Here is a 15224-nt window from a genome sequence, read left to right as displayed (position 1 = left end):
AGAATCCAATTCTTCTTCATGCTCCACAGACTCGGTTCCTTTTGCCAAATATCCTCCTTCAAACACTTCAAAACATCACAGTAGAACTCTCAATTGACAGTCTGATCCGGGGTGGGGGTGAATTCTTGATGTACAATACCAAGGATGTAAAAAAAAACAATGAGCATGCTCTTGATTGAGTTGCGGCTCTGCTGTGCATCCGTGCCACTCAAAACATTGCGTACAACTCATCACTGTAAGTTTGTCAAAGCATGTTCAATGTCTCTGTAGCAGACTTCCCAACTTAAATGCAAAATTTCATGTTGGCTCTTTGTTGCAATTTGCTGTCCATGACAAAAATCAATGAATACAGCCTTACATGTGATCACAAAAGCACAAATTTCACAACTTGTGAAATAAACACAGCAATGTCACTTGGCACACTGCCTTCGGAAGGTCACTGCTAAGTCTCATTGTGCACACAACCGTGTGCTATAGAACTAGTCTGGGGAACTTTTGATACCATCTTGTACAGGTACAACTCATTTTTGCCAGATGTGTGGACTGGAGCAACACGAAATAAAGTGTCTTGCTCAAGGACTCAACAAGCTGCCAGGAATCGAACTCACAACCTTACAATTGTGAGTCGAATACCGTAACCACTATACAGGATAATCATAGCTGCAACAACTTTAATCATAACCATGAGGTACCAAATAAGACTCCAAAGTGTAACATCTCAGTCAAGTGCGTTTACCATATACTTAGTTGATCTAAGCCCTGTAAATCCTAGCTACTTGAGGTCTTAAAAGACACGACAGTCACAGCAGGTAAACCTCTAATTATTGGGTAGCTTACAATGAAGGTAGGTCAGTCCACATTATTCCATAAAGAGCACAGGGTCAGTTTCTCTAGCGTATGTATATGTATTCTTTTACTTGTTTCAGTCATTTGACTGCGGCCATGCTGGAGCACCGCCTTTAGTCGAGCAACATGACCCCCGTACTTATTCTTTGTAAGCCCAGTACTTATTCTATCGGTCTCTTCTGCCGGGGACATAAACACACCAGCATCGGTTGTCAAGCAATGCTAGGACAAACACAGACACACAGACATACACACACACACATATATATATATGACGGGCTTCTTTCAGTTTCCATCTACCAAATCCACTCATGGCTTTGGTCGGCCCGAGGCTATAGTAGAAGACACTTGCCTAAGGTGCCACGCAGTAGGACTGAACCCGGAACCATGTGGTTGGTAAGCAAGCTACTTACCACACAGCCACTCCTGCGCCTATATATATATATGTATATATTCCTGTCTGTTGCAGGATTATTCATTTTTACCAGCTGAGTGGACTGGAACAACGTGAAATGAAGTATTTTGCTCAAGAACACAATGCATTGCCCAGTCCAGGAATTGAAACCATGATCACGAGTCGAACACCCGCAATACCTAAGCCACTCTACTTACATTGAAGGTCTGACACTAAAAATAAAAACAAACTCTTACTTGAGATGTTGCTGAAGTTTCTGAATCTACTTCCATAGGGGATGCTGCTTCACTTTCAACAACCTCAGGAACGGCCGTCGCTGCCGTCACCTCTGGTGGAGTTGGTTTCGCAGATTCCTTATTCGCTGCAGAAGCAGAATCTTTCCAAGCAATGTAGTGTTGAATGTCGCTCTCAGTCTGCTGAGGGTGGAAACCGTTTAGCTGTAGTGTTGCCATGGTAATTAGGGACTGCTGCATCATTACATTGATACCATTGGTCAAATGTTGCTGGAAAAAGAGAATGACCACAGGATGAATTAACTGCAACCTGGTCAAGTGGTCAACATCACGCATCAAACAATATCTTGCACTTTTCTTACCATATTTCTGTTGAAATGACGGTAAGCGGATGGGATGCCAAGTGCACATTTGCCGAAGGACAAGAAACCGATGCCAAGAAGCCAAATGGACAAGATGCCAAAAAGGCATACGAAAATTATAATTTGATCTCGTTAAATCTTAAGTACCAATTGGTGAATTGGTCATTAAACTATGAAAGTAGGAATTTTTTTTTTTTTTCATTATTATTGTGTTTGTTCGGCTTTATGTCCATTTGGCATTATGTCCATTCAGCTTTTTGTCCTTCAGCATCCCGTCCACGCACAGAAATAACACTACCTTTGTTTCCGTTTTCAAAAGAATGAAGAATTTAGTAACAACTTTTGTCACTATTAAATAGGGGTTTGGAACATATTTTAACAAGGCTGGTGGTGGGGTAAGAAGTTTGCTTCTCAATCACATGGCTTCTGGTTCAATCCCACTCTGTGCCTATAGAAGACTATAGCCCTGGGATGACCAGAGCCTTATGAGTGGATTTGGTAGACAGAAACTGAAAGAAGCCCATCGTGTATGTGTGAGTGTTACTATCTTCTTGCTTTGACATTGCATGATAATTGTAAGTGAATGTCAGTATCATCCAAGCAGAGTCTTTCATGAAGAAACATATCTGGTCATGGGGGGGAAATATCACCTTACATGTAAACAGGTGGGAGTTGGTGGCAGGAAGGGCATCCAGCCATAGAAAAATGGATGTTAAAATGATGAAATATTTGATGGAAGATTTTAATTCAAAATACCTTAAAAACCTACAACCAGGGGTGGTCGTAAGCAGGTTGGCATCAAAATGTATAAAGAAGTCCGTTTCTTCACAATACATTTATTTAAATGAGTAATAAATAGATAAACTATTAACTTACCAATCGATCATGCACCACTCGCTGGAAAGCTGGGTGACCATCGACAAGACAAAAGCGACCAAGAACAATAAGCTCAGAGAGGAAAGTTTTGAACCAGTTGTATAAACTTAGACCAAACTCATTGTTATCTGAAAAAGAGACAAAAATAAACATTAGTTGGTGTTATGCATGCAGAGAATATAGGGAGCAGTAAGACAAAATCCGTGCATTAAAACCAATGAGTTAGCTATATTATAAAGAAAACACAACTAAACTGTTTAAGAGGTCTACGGAAAAAGATCAGATTTTTAACCCTTTAGCATTTAAACCAGTTATCATCATCATCATCGTTTAAACGTCCGTTTTCCGCGCTAGCACGGGTTGGACGGTTTGACCGGGGTCTGGGGAGCAGGGACTGCCCCAGGCTCCAGTCTGATCTGGCAGTGTTTCTACAGCTGGATGCCCTTCCTAACGCCAACCACTCCGCGAGTGTAGTGGGTGCTTTTTACGTGCCACCTGCACAGGTGCCAGAGGGGTCTGGCATCGGCCACGATCGGTTATTGCCTTTTTTTCGTTGCATTGCGGCAGGGGGGAGGGTTCCGGCAGAGAGGAGAGAAGGAGAGAGAGTGGGGGGTGCATGTAATATAGGGGAGCACCAGTGGGGAAGGTTTGGGGTAAAGAGAAACGATGACAGGTAGGGTTGGTGGCAGGTTCTAGACAGAATGAAAAGTAGGAAGTAAAACGTAGGATATCACGAGTGGGGGAGGGGGCTGGAAGGAGATAGCCGGTTGAGGCAGTGACACATTTCAAAACAGGAGGAACATAAGATAACAGGTTAAGTGGGACGTTTGATGAGCTGCAGCGCTAGCTGCTTCTGTCCGGGGGAGAGAGGCAGGGGTAAAATACATAGTGAGAAAGTATATTGAGGAGGAGGGGTAGGAGGAACAGACACACGTAGTGGTGGTGGTGGTAGAGGGGATATCCGGTGTGAGGATGGTGTAAACAGAGTGTTCTCCGGTATGGGTGGTGGGGGTGGGAGGGCGGGCGAACCGCGAACGAATGGCGGGCTGCGAAGATTTTGATTGGGGACAGTAGACTTAAAACAATCGGGGTTGAAGAAATGAACAGAGTAACGAACAAATTAACTTGGTACCGAGGGGTTAACAACAATAAAGGGTTATATTTTAAGAACAAGCAGAATTAGTGATAGATTCGAACATTTAAGGGTTAGCGGCAAATGTATGTGTGTAGTACAAGAGTCGGAAGAAATGAAATGAGAATTCTTAGCTTGCTTGCTATGATCTTCGCTGTGTGGTCAAGAAAGGGTGAATGAAAGAGAAGCACACGAGGTGATTATTTATATAGGTTCACCGGAAGTAAAGGTTGTCCATACTAGTGCAGTCTTTTCTCTTGCATCCAGCATCCGATTCCTCTAATTCAGTTATTGGTTCGATTTCATCGTTGTTTTTCACTATATTCTACAAAAGTCAATCACTTCCCTTTTCCTTCCATCAGTGATCAGCTGTGCCTGAATTTTATTGCTCCCCAGTTTGTGCAGCTTTATTGTGCTCACATCAATATTAGCGGTTGGGAGGCAGTTGCCGGCTACCGTGGAGAATGGCGACGTACCGTAAAAGGGGGAATACAAAGGAGTGACAGAGAGAGAGAGGAGAAATGGAAAGAAAGGAAGAGACGTCAACAAGTTATATCTGGCCCAAATATCTACCGGTTTTGTGTTTTAAACTGGCTAGATCTGGCCTCTCACATCTTACCCTACAACGTCATTCTAAGAATAAACAGGCACCTCATCAAAATTTTGAAGCTATGAAATAATGTGTGATTGAGTCAAAACTGTGAATAAATAAGCATTGCATTTGACAGCAAAATCTGAATGCTGAAGGGTTAAAATGTATAATTTTTCTTGTTATTACATGTAGTTGACTTAACTACTCCTGGGTATGAGTATAAAACACTGCATCCCGCTGCCAAGCCATGTTGAGCCAGGGTGGCAGAGTAGGCTCATCAGACCAGTAAGATCTCAAGCCATTCTCTGGTGGGGAGAGAACATGCTGGCCTTCCTCCAGCAGTGAACTGAACACAGGCAATCCAATCCAATCCATACATATATTAATTACTTCCCTCGACATCACTCCTCACTGCATTGCCCTCTATCCCCATCTCTATCCATCTGCCACTCTCCTTTCACACTCCTACCTATTAATCTACCCACTCACCCTGTCTAATTTTTTTGTACCACTTATATTCATTTTTCTGTAACTTGAGTGCAGCCCTGATACAGCCTCATCATCATCATCTCTCTCTCTCTGATATATTAGACATTGAAATGTCTAATATATCAGCATTGAATTGGTGAGGCCAAAACAGCTGTGCCAAAATGTCTCATATTCATAATTATCACACAAAATCATCATCATCATCATCGTTTAACATCCGCTTTCCATGCTAGCATGGGTTGGACGGTTCAACTGGGGTCTGGCAAGCCCGAAGGCTACACCAGGCCAGTCAGATCTGGCAGTGTTTCTACAGCTGGATGCCCTTCCTAACGCCAACCACTCCAAGAGTGTAGTGGGTGATTTTTATGTGCCACCGACACAGGTGCCAGACGAGGCTGGCAGACGGCCACACTCAGATGGTGCTTTTTATGTGCCACCGACACAGGTGCCAGACGAGGCTAGCAGACGGCCACGCTCGGATGGTGTTTTTTATGTGCCACTGACACAGGTGCCAGACGAGGCTGGCAGACGGCCACGCTCGGATATGGTGTTTTCGGTGTTTTTCTTATGTGCCACCGACACAGGTGCCAGACGAGGCTGGCGAGCTCTATCAATTCATTCTAGTCAGTTTCATAAAATCAAAAAAAAAACTTTATAAAAAAGACACTCACCTTCAGATTCTATAGTCAGTTTTATTATTTTAGTATATTGGTGTTTGAGGAAGTTGTCCAGTGTAGTCTCAGCATCAATGTTAGGTTGAACTTCAGATATACTCTAGGATACACAGAAAATTAGAGGATATTAAAGTTAACATTTTGACAATATTAAACATAAATAACAGAATTAAACAACTGTTACTGATGTGATACAAGACATTTTTTTCTTTTTCAAAAAGTCTCAGGAGCCACATGCAGAGGTGGGCCTTAATGTACTAAAAACGTTTCCCCCCCAACTAAACACTACCCAAGTTGGGGTGCATTAAATATGCTCATGTGTCTTTCATAGCTCCAAATATTTAAAATCTATCTCTGAACTTGAATTCAAGTGGCAAATTTCAAAAAGCTCTGCTCATAATTTTATCTGAGGACACACAGAGAATATATTCCCAAAAATTCGACTAAATTCTTACAATTTCAATGACCTATCATTTAATTAAACTACTCTTAATAAACTTAATCTATGCCAAAAATACAAGGATAAAAAATCTAAAGTGTTTCTCAGTATCATTGTGATGTATATTTACTGGGAAAGATGAAATTGCAAATTTTAAGGCAAATTCAATGAGCAGGAACATTAACCTTTTAGCATTCAGATTCTGCTGTCAAATGTAAGGCTTATTTATTCAGACCATTTTGATTTTATCATACACTAAGTTGCATCTTTGATATTCCAATGATGTGATAGTTTACTTTTAGAATGACATTGTAGGGTAGGTGTAAGAGGCCTGATTTGGTCAGTTTGAACATAGAATAGGGAGAATATTTGAGCTGGATGTGGCCAGTTTTAATACTAAAAGATTAATCCCATTATAAACAAAATTTTTTACTTTCATTTTATTCAAGAAATTGTAGTTATAATTAAAATAAAGGCAGTCTTAGAAAGACTAGCTAAATTGAATTCTTTCTCTTTTTCATTAAGTATATAGCTTTTTTGTGTTTTTAAATAGAATTTGATACAAAAGAAAATCTTAAATTTTGGGATAAAAACATTTAGTCAGCAATAATGAAAGAAAATAGAAAATGTACAAAAACAACTTACAACTATAGCTTTAATTTCTGCTCTCATTTCAGTTAATAATTGTAATACAGCATTCTGAATATTGGCTTCTGTAGGTTCAGCATCATTAAGAATTTGATGAAGAAAGAGTTCTTTAAGAGGTGTTCGCAATCTATTGAGAGGCTCAGAGTTACCCAGCAAAACGGTCATAAGATCAGAAATAGTCAAGTGACGTGATATACATTGAAAGATGTCGTTGGTGAGTCCTAACAATAAAAAAAAAAAAAAGAGAAAAAAAAAACAGATGTGAGATTTCATGTACATATGTGTATGCACACACACATGCACACAGATGTATACATTTTTAAAGGAGTTGGCAATTTCAAACAAAAAAATTTTTTAAAGTTCACTTTTGGAATGTTTTGACATAAAACTACTAAATTTCATTAGCTGTGTCCATAATTAAAATTTAATTATGTACACAACTTACAAAATCTGGAAATTTGTATGTGAAATGAAATCACCATTATGTTCTCCTGGAGACCTTTATTCAGAAACCTTTATGGCACTATTATTAGTTTGAATGGAAAAAATGATCAGTCTGAGAGAGTGGATATTTTTAAAGATAGTTTTTAAACGCTCCCAAAGTTGGAGGTATAATATATTTCCAGTTTTATAGCCGCATTTTGTTACCGTTTGTGTAACACTATTTTTATGTTTCCTATTTGGAAATAGATAATAAATATATTTTACTTTTGAAGTAGAAATATATATTGATAAACCCGGTCACTTGTAACTTACTTATAAGTGTTAACATTACACAGTCTCAGGTTAATTAGACTGTGCTTCACACCATTTTTGAATAAAATACAAATAAATGACTCACCTTCAAAGTGCTCTATATCCATTTCTTCGCCAATGGTACTAAAGAAATCCCAAATTGTGCCCACATTTTGCTGGCCGGTTGCAGCTTGCATCAAGTTATTGATAATGCCCTGGATTAACTGAATGATAGCTTCATCTGGTATCACTTGAGTGCCACTTGTAGCCTGGCTTGTCGTCCCAGATGATGTTGAACTGGACTGGCTCGGGGTTGAAGTAGCATTATTAGAACTGGTACTGGCAGTTGCAGTACTTCTTGTACTTGTAGTTGTTGTAGTGTTAGTTGCACTAGCAGCGTTGCCGCTGTTGTTTACTGTTGAAGTCTGTAAGCCACCAGATGCAGTACTTCTCTGCAGGTGAAACGTAAAATATAAATCTTTCAAAAGAAATCTTAAATTAACAATAGTTACAATACAGCTGCTTTCTTCAGATTCTTCTATGAATTTCCAAATTACAAATCTTAAAAAAAACCCCAAACATCTGAGCAGTTATTTGTAACTGAAACCTTGTTTATATATCTTATACATTAACGGCCACGTGTACCACTGGTAGTTCAGCGCAAACTTCACACAAACTGCCATATGTCCTACCAGTGGTACACTTTCATAATTTGCGAAAATATTTTAAATTGTATCTTTGACATTTAATAGCCATCTTCCTTGCTGGTAAGTCAAAGGATTGCACCAATCTCCACTATTGTGACATAGTTTCCGTGGCTGAATACCCTTCTTAACACCAACCATCCTGTGGAATGGACTTTTTACATAGCACCAGCACCAACAAGATCTGTTTGGCATACAATGCCTAATTTGAAAAGATGGAGTGATAGGTACTCTGTAATGTAATCAACAATCTTATTGTCCAACACACAACTGATACAAAAGTTACAATTCCATCAAGTAGCTTCATACTTCATCTCAGTTTAGTGCTTATCTAACTTATGTTTTTAGTTAAGCTTAGATCTCGTGGAAATTATAAAAGTATTTTTGTTCTTCACTTAAAAGAAAAACAAAATGCTACAGTAATCAAAACAAATACGGATTTCATTCATAAACATATGGTCTTTATATTCATAAAATGAAGGATTTAGCCATGAAACAAAAGTTAAATTGAAGAAGCAGTTGGATGGTTGTTATACAAGGATGCTTAGAATGGCACTCAATGTCTCCTGGAAGAGTCATACAACAAACATGACTTATACCAGGGACTACCAAAAGTAACATTGAAGATACAGCATAGAAAGATGAGGCTAGCTGGACATTTGAATCGGACATACTGATGAAACTGCTAACAAGCTTAGTGCTCTGTCAACCAACAGAAGGAAGAACCAGGAGAGGAAGGAGGAAGACGACCTATATTGGCAACTTGCTGGAGGATACTGGTATGGAAGGGGTACAGGAGCTGAGGGCCATTATGGAAGATCAAGATGAATGGGGAAAATGAGTGGAAACAGTCTTGGGGTGTCCTGTGGGATGACCTTATATATATATATATATATATATATATATATATACACACATATATATACACTCTCAAAGTGGTTGGCATTAGGAAGGGCATCCACCTGTAGAAACCATGCCAGATCAGATTGGAAGCCTGGTACAGCCTTCTGGCTTGCCAGTCCCATCAAACCATCCAATCCACGCCATCATGGAAAGCTGACATTAAATGACAATGATGATATATACACACACACACACATATTTATGTGTGTCTTTGTGTCTGTTTGTCCCCCACTACACTGCTTAGCAGATCAGCAAAAGAAGCCAATAGCATAAGTATCAGGCTTAAAAAAGGTGTTGGGACCAATTTGTTTGGCTAAAAATTCTTCAGGGCGGAGTCCCAGCATGGCCAGAGTCTAATGACTGCAACAAGTAAGAGATTAAAGAAAACCAATGTTGTGTCTTTAGATATTATCCAAAGGCTCATCACAATGACTCAAGTTTTAATCTTATAATCCTGTGTTCATTCAATAATCCAGCATCTTAACATCACAGCAACTTTTTGAAAGACATTCTGAGAAACCCGAAAAATAAACTTACAGCTGATCCTTGAAAGAAGTTCCTTAGAGCCTGTACAAAAGTTGTTGGTTCCAAAGGAGCTTCAGTGCTACTGATGGTGGTAGTGGTTGTAGTACTGGTTGGTTGGGAGCGAGCCAGGTTACGAGAGACCATGGCAAACACTGGACTTGCCATACCTCCAATGGCCTGGGAGATTTGGGAAATTGATACTGGTGCTGCGACAGTACGCTGGTTAGCAGCATTTCCACCTTGTGTTTGTGTATCTACAACAGAGAAGGGAGTAAGGACACATCAATAAAGGGATACAGAGTTTAGTATCAAGAAAGGTTTGCTAACACAGTTCATACTTGTGACCCTACAAACGGTTAAAAAGTTTAATTCTAAATAAAAGGTAAAAATACAGTTTACGTCAAAATTAAAACAAATTATTCTTTCAGAAAACAGAAATGCTTTGTAGTGAATTCTATACAATTCTTTTTAAATGACCATTTATTTAAATCCAATGAAACAGCAACTAAAGTACAATAATTATTAAGGCCACAATTTTGCAAGTGAGATATAATTGCTTATATCAAGCCGATATATTGCTTTTATATAAAATTCAGCTCCAGTTAAGTAAAGTTGGTTTCAGTGGGATTCACAATCAGAACATACAAAGATGTAACCTAAAATGCTGCCATTGGGTCACAATTTAGGGAGCAGACTGACAGAATTGTTAAAAATAAAGTGCCAAGTCCAAGGCTGTGAAACTGCAGAAATAATACTGGAGTGAAATATGAAAAGATATCTTGCTGTATCTGTTTTTGAGTTCATCATCATCATCATTTAACATTCACTTTTCCATATTTATATATATATATAGGCGCAGGAGTGGCTGTGTGGTAAGTAGCTTGCTAACCAACCACATGGTTCCGGGTTCAGTCCCACTGCGTGACATCTTGGGCAAGTGTCTTCTGCTATAGCCCCGGGCCGACCAATTCCATGTCAGTGGATTTGGTAGACGGAAACTGAAAGAAGCCTGTCGTATATATGTATATATATATATATATATATATATATATATATATATATATGTGTGTGTGTGTGTGTGTCTGTGTTTGTCCCCCTAGCATTGCTTGACAACCGATGCTGGTGTGTTTACGTCCCCGTCACTTAGCGGTTCGGCAAAAGAGACCGATAGAATAAGTACTGGGCTTACAAAGAATAAGTCCCGGGGTCGATTTGCTCGACTAAAGGCGGTGCTCCAGCATGGCCGCAGTCAAATGACTGAAACAAGTAAAAGAGTATATATATGTACACACACACACAACTACATACATGCATGATAGGCTTCTTCCAGCTTCTTTCTACCAAATCCACTAATCTTTTGATTGGCCCAGAACTTTAGCAGAAGATACCTGCCCTCTTTGCGTTCTGATTGTTTGTTCCTGGGTACTTTTAACAGAGTTCTCTCAGTTAAAAGAATTCAAAGCAGGTCCTCGGTTTAGGGATAACTTTCTGCAACTAGTCTTGGAGACCCTAAAAATAGGCATCTGCCGTCCGTTCCTGATTAAATAAACTTTACATTATTATTATTACTATTACAATGCAATAAAGATAGCTCTTACTCTCACTTGATGTGTTAGTGTTGTTAGCACTTGAAGAGTCATTTGTTCCAAGTAGACCAGCCATAACAGCAGCCACCACATCACCAAGAGCTGTGTCGGTTCCCTGGGAGAGGAGATAAATCAATAAGTAACCATGTCAGACAAGCAGGAAGGAGAACAAAGGAAGAACACAAGGCATGATGATCGTAGAAGAAAAAGAAACTGCAAGATGTAATGGTCAAAGAAAGAAAGGAAGACTTACAAGATATCAAGATCACAAAAGGAAGAACACAAGACATAATGATCAAAGGAAGAAAGGCTACAAGATGTAATGATCAAAGGAAGAAAGGATACAAGATGTAATGATCTAAGGAAGAAAGGATACAAGATGTAAGGATCAAAAGAAGGAAGGATACAAGAAGGATCAAAAGAAGAAAGGATACAAGATGTAATGATCAAAGGAAGAAAGGCTACAAGATGTAATGATCAAAGGAAGAAAGGATACAAGATGTAATGATCTAAGGAAGAAAGGATACAAGATGTAATGATCTAAGGAAGAAAGGATACAAGATGTAAGGATCAAAAGAAGGATACAAAATGTAATGGTCAAAGAAGGAAGGAGACAAGATGTAATGATCAAAGAAGGAAGGATACAAGATGCAATGATCAAAAGAAGGATACAAAATGTAATGATCAAAGAAGGAAGGAGACAAGATGTAATGATCAAAGAAGGAAGGATACAAGATGCAATGATCAAAAGAAGGATACAAAATGTAATGATCAAAGAAGGAAGGAGACCAGATGTAATGATCAAAGAAGGAAGGATACAAGATGCAATGATCAAAGGAAGAAAAGAAGACTTACAAGATATCAAGATCACAAAAGGAAGAAAGGCTACAAGACGTAATGATCAAAGGAAGAAAGGATGCAAGATGTAAGGATCAAAGAAGGAAGGATACAAAATGTAATGATCAAAGAAGGAAGGATACAAGATGTAATGATCAAAGGAAGGATACAAAATGTAATGATCAAAGAAGGAAGGAGACAAGATGTAATGATGAAGGAAGGAAGGAAGGAAGGATGGACACAAGACAATGATCAAAGGAAGAAAGGACACAAGATGTAATGAGCAAAGAATGAAGGACACAAAACAGAATGATCATAGAAGGAAGACTACAAGATGTAATATCAATAACTAAAACTGTGAAACAAAAGATTAAAGCTGAAGGACAGAGGATCATTTCTCACCTGGTTCGATGACTGTTGAGATGCTGCAGCAGCAACGTTTGCTGCAGCTGCAGCGACAACGTTAGCAGTAGTTGCATCATTCTGAGCCTGAGAGGAGAGGAAATGTCTGGATACGCAGGGAAGGTACGGATCGATGGTACGGGCAGGATGCTGTCCACCTAGGAGGCCTTGAATGTTGGGTACGCTTCCAGGTAAGACCACAGTGGGCCGACCAACACCAGCACCAATGTTGCTGCTACTACTACTACTGCTGCTGCTGCTGCTACTACTAGAAGAGGAGGAAGAGGTGGAGGTTGTGGATGTTGTACCACCAGTGCTAACTATTCCAGGTGTTCCACTAAGATTGATGCTGCTAGTAACAGTGTTGCCACCAGGTGGACAGTTGCTACTGCTGGTATTAGTACTACTACTGCTACCAGCAGTAGTAGTAGTATTATTAGACATGGAACTAGCAGTTGTAGTAGATGTTGAAAGGTTGGGTCCAATGTTAACCTGGAAAGTTCTCTCTGGAAAAAACGAAAAAAGTTAAAATGACAATTAGTATTATTAAAATAAAAATAAAATGAATTAAAAACAAGTAAAAAAAAAAGTAATCATTTCTTTTTTAAATTTTAAAACATCATCATCATCATTTAACGTCCGTTTTCCATGCTAGCATGGGTTGGACGGTTTTGACTGAGGGCTGGCAACCAGATGGCTGCACCAGGCTCCAGTCTTGATCTGGCAGAGTTTCTACAGCTGGATGCCCTTCCTAACGCCAACCACTCTGAGAGTGTAGTGGGTGCTTTTCACGTGCCACCATTGTTTGTTTTTTAACAGCAGAACTCAAAGTAGATAAAGTTATAAGCAAAAGAGTGTAAATCGCCATGATCATCATCACCATTTAACGTCCATCTTCCATGCTGGTTTGAGCCAGACAGTTTGACAGGAGTTCAGCAAACCAAAGAGTTGCACCAGGCTCCATTCATCTGTTTTGGCATGGTCTCTACAGCTGCATGCCCTTCCTAATGCCAACCACTTTACAGAGTGTACAGGGTACTTTTTTGAAATGGCACCAGCAGCAGTAAGTTTGCTAAGTAACTTGCAAGATGAAGACCTCTCAGCTGAGAGAGTGTGGAACTGAAGGGACTAGCTTTGTGCTAGTTGAGAGGTTTATATACACATATGAAGTCAGAAATGATAGAGAAATAAATTGATGAAACTTTATTTAACAGTAAGAAAATTCTAATTTCACAACAAATTGTTTCGTAACTTAAAAACATGTAAATAATTTACATTATTACATTTAATCATCAGTGATATTTGCCCATGGTCTGACATGTCTTCATATGATGTCAAGACAAAGACACACACAATAATATATATATATCATCATTGTCATAGTTTAACATCCATTTTCCATGCTGACAAAGGTTGGACAGTTTGACTGAGAATTGGCCAGCTGGGAGACTGCACCAGGATCCAATCTGATTTGGCAAGGTTTCTACAGCAGGATGCCCTTCCTAACGCCAACCACTCTGAGAGTGTAGTGGGTGCTTTTACATGCCACTAGGACAGGAGCCAGTCAGGCGGCACTAGCACCAGCCACGCTCAAATGATGCATTTTACGTGCCGGGTGCATGGCAATTAACTATATATATATAACATTAAACTGAAGAATTATAAGACTGACAAAGGCTAGCAGGCTGAAACTCTGAAGTCACTGTCACTCCTTTTCTTTTACAAGCTCAACACACACACACACACACACACAAGTGAAATGTGTAAAAAATTTTTAATTTCATCCTTACGCATTGATGATGTGTTAGAGGTTGATGTTGAAGTCATATCTGAACTGACCACATGAGCAGATATACTGTTGACAGTCAGAGAATCAGGACCAACTTCTACAAACAGGTAGGGACTAGAACTTGAAGTAGAAAATGATTGTCCAAGAGAGAGAGGATTGCTGCTAGTCTGGGCAGTTGTTGTCTGCAGGTAAGGAAAAAGAAAAACAGTAAATAAGCAGTTAACAGATTCTGGGAAACAGAAAAAGCAAAATATTATTATTCTACAAATAACAATAAAAATAAGAGAAATCTAAAAGAATTCCTAACAGAGAGCCAGAAACGTTGGTAGTGGAGAGGCTACAATTGGTTTGACTGAGCCCAGTACTTGAGTGGTATTTTATTGACAGCCTTGGGATAAATGGTTAAGTCAACCATGGCAGGATTTGAACTCAGAATGTAAAAAGATGTAACTAGATACCACGACAAGCAGGTGAGGTGCAGGCATAGCTGTGTGGTTAAAATGTCTGTTTCACAAACATGTGGTTTTAGATTCAGTCCCACAGCGTGGTACCTTGGGCAAGTGTTTTCTGCCATAGTCCCAAGCCAACCAAAGCTTTGAGAGTGGATTTAGCAGAGAGAAACTGAAAGAAGCCCAGTGTCTGTGTGTCTCTGTGTCTTGACATCATGTGATGGCTGTAAATGAGTGTCACAATCATTCATTTCCAATATTTAATGGAAACATGTCCAACCATAAGGAAATATTAGTTGGAAACGTAGAAAGACCTGTCTCAATAGATTCCATCTGACCCACACTCAACGGTGGGAGGGCTGAAAGAATGCCTGTCTGTCTGTCCCTGACTACATAGGCACAGAAAAACCATAAAAATAATTTATTTTTCCATGTCAAAGCTTTTATTTATATATTTTTTGATTTTCTTCATATAATAAAAAATACGGCACAATTGGCCATCACTCACTGGTCAGTGTAGCTTGGTAACATGCACCATGCTCTCATTAACTGATTCAAGTGCTTATGTAGTGAGGAGCAGACAAACAC

At 39.3% G+C, this 15224-nt stretch overlaps 1 protein-coding gene across 5 annotated transcripts in view; it reads right to left on the bottom strand.

The window, feature by feature from the left end:
• Positions 1-15224, bottom strand: part of LOC115222831 (large proline-rich protein bag6) — a 45412-nt gene that overhangs the window by 6409 nt on the left and 23779 nt on the right. For 4 of the 5 annotated variants that reach the window (XR_005003345.1, XR_005003346.1, XM_029793152.2 and 1 more), the window contains exons 12-20: positions 14189-14369; positions 12399-12904; positions 11172-11274; positions 9586-9827; positions 7548-7893; positions 6704-6927; positions 5617-5719; positions 2733-2860; positions 1498-1764 (exon numbers count right to left, since the gene is read on the bottom strand). Coding sequence is in view for 3 of the 5 variants with exons in the window: in XM_029793152.2 (XP_029649012.1) it covers positions 1498-1764; positions 2733-2860; positions 5617-5719; positions 6704-6927; positions 7548-7893; positions 9586-9827; positions 11172-11274; positions 12399-12904; positions 14189-14369 (2100 nt within the window). In the remaining 2 variants the exon portion in view is untranslated. The remainder of the gene's footprint in view (positions 1-1497; positions 1765-2732; positions 2861-5616; positions 5720-6703; positions 6928-7547; positions 7894-9585; positions 9828-11171; positions 11275-12398; positions 12905-14188; positions 14370-15224) is intronic. The other variant, XM_029793153.2, reaches the window with a different exon arrangement.

This window comes from Octopus sinensis, linkage group LG21, assembly GCF_006345805.1.
Source record: "Octopus sinensis linkage group LG21, ASM634580v1, whole genome shotgun sequence".
Taxonomy (NCBI): Eukaryota; Metazoa; Mollusca; class Cephalopoda; order Octopoda; family Octopodidae; genus Octopus; species Octopus sinensis.
The sequence above is the reverse complement of the archived record's forward strand: the minus strand, read 5'-3'. Positions and strand labels throughout refer to the sequence as shown.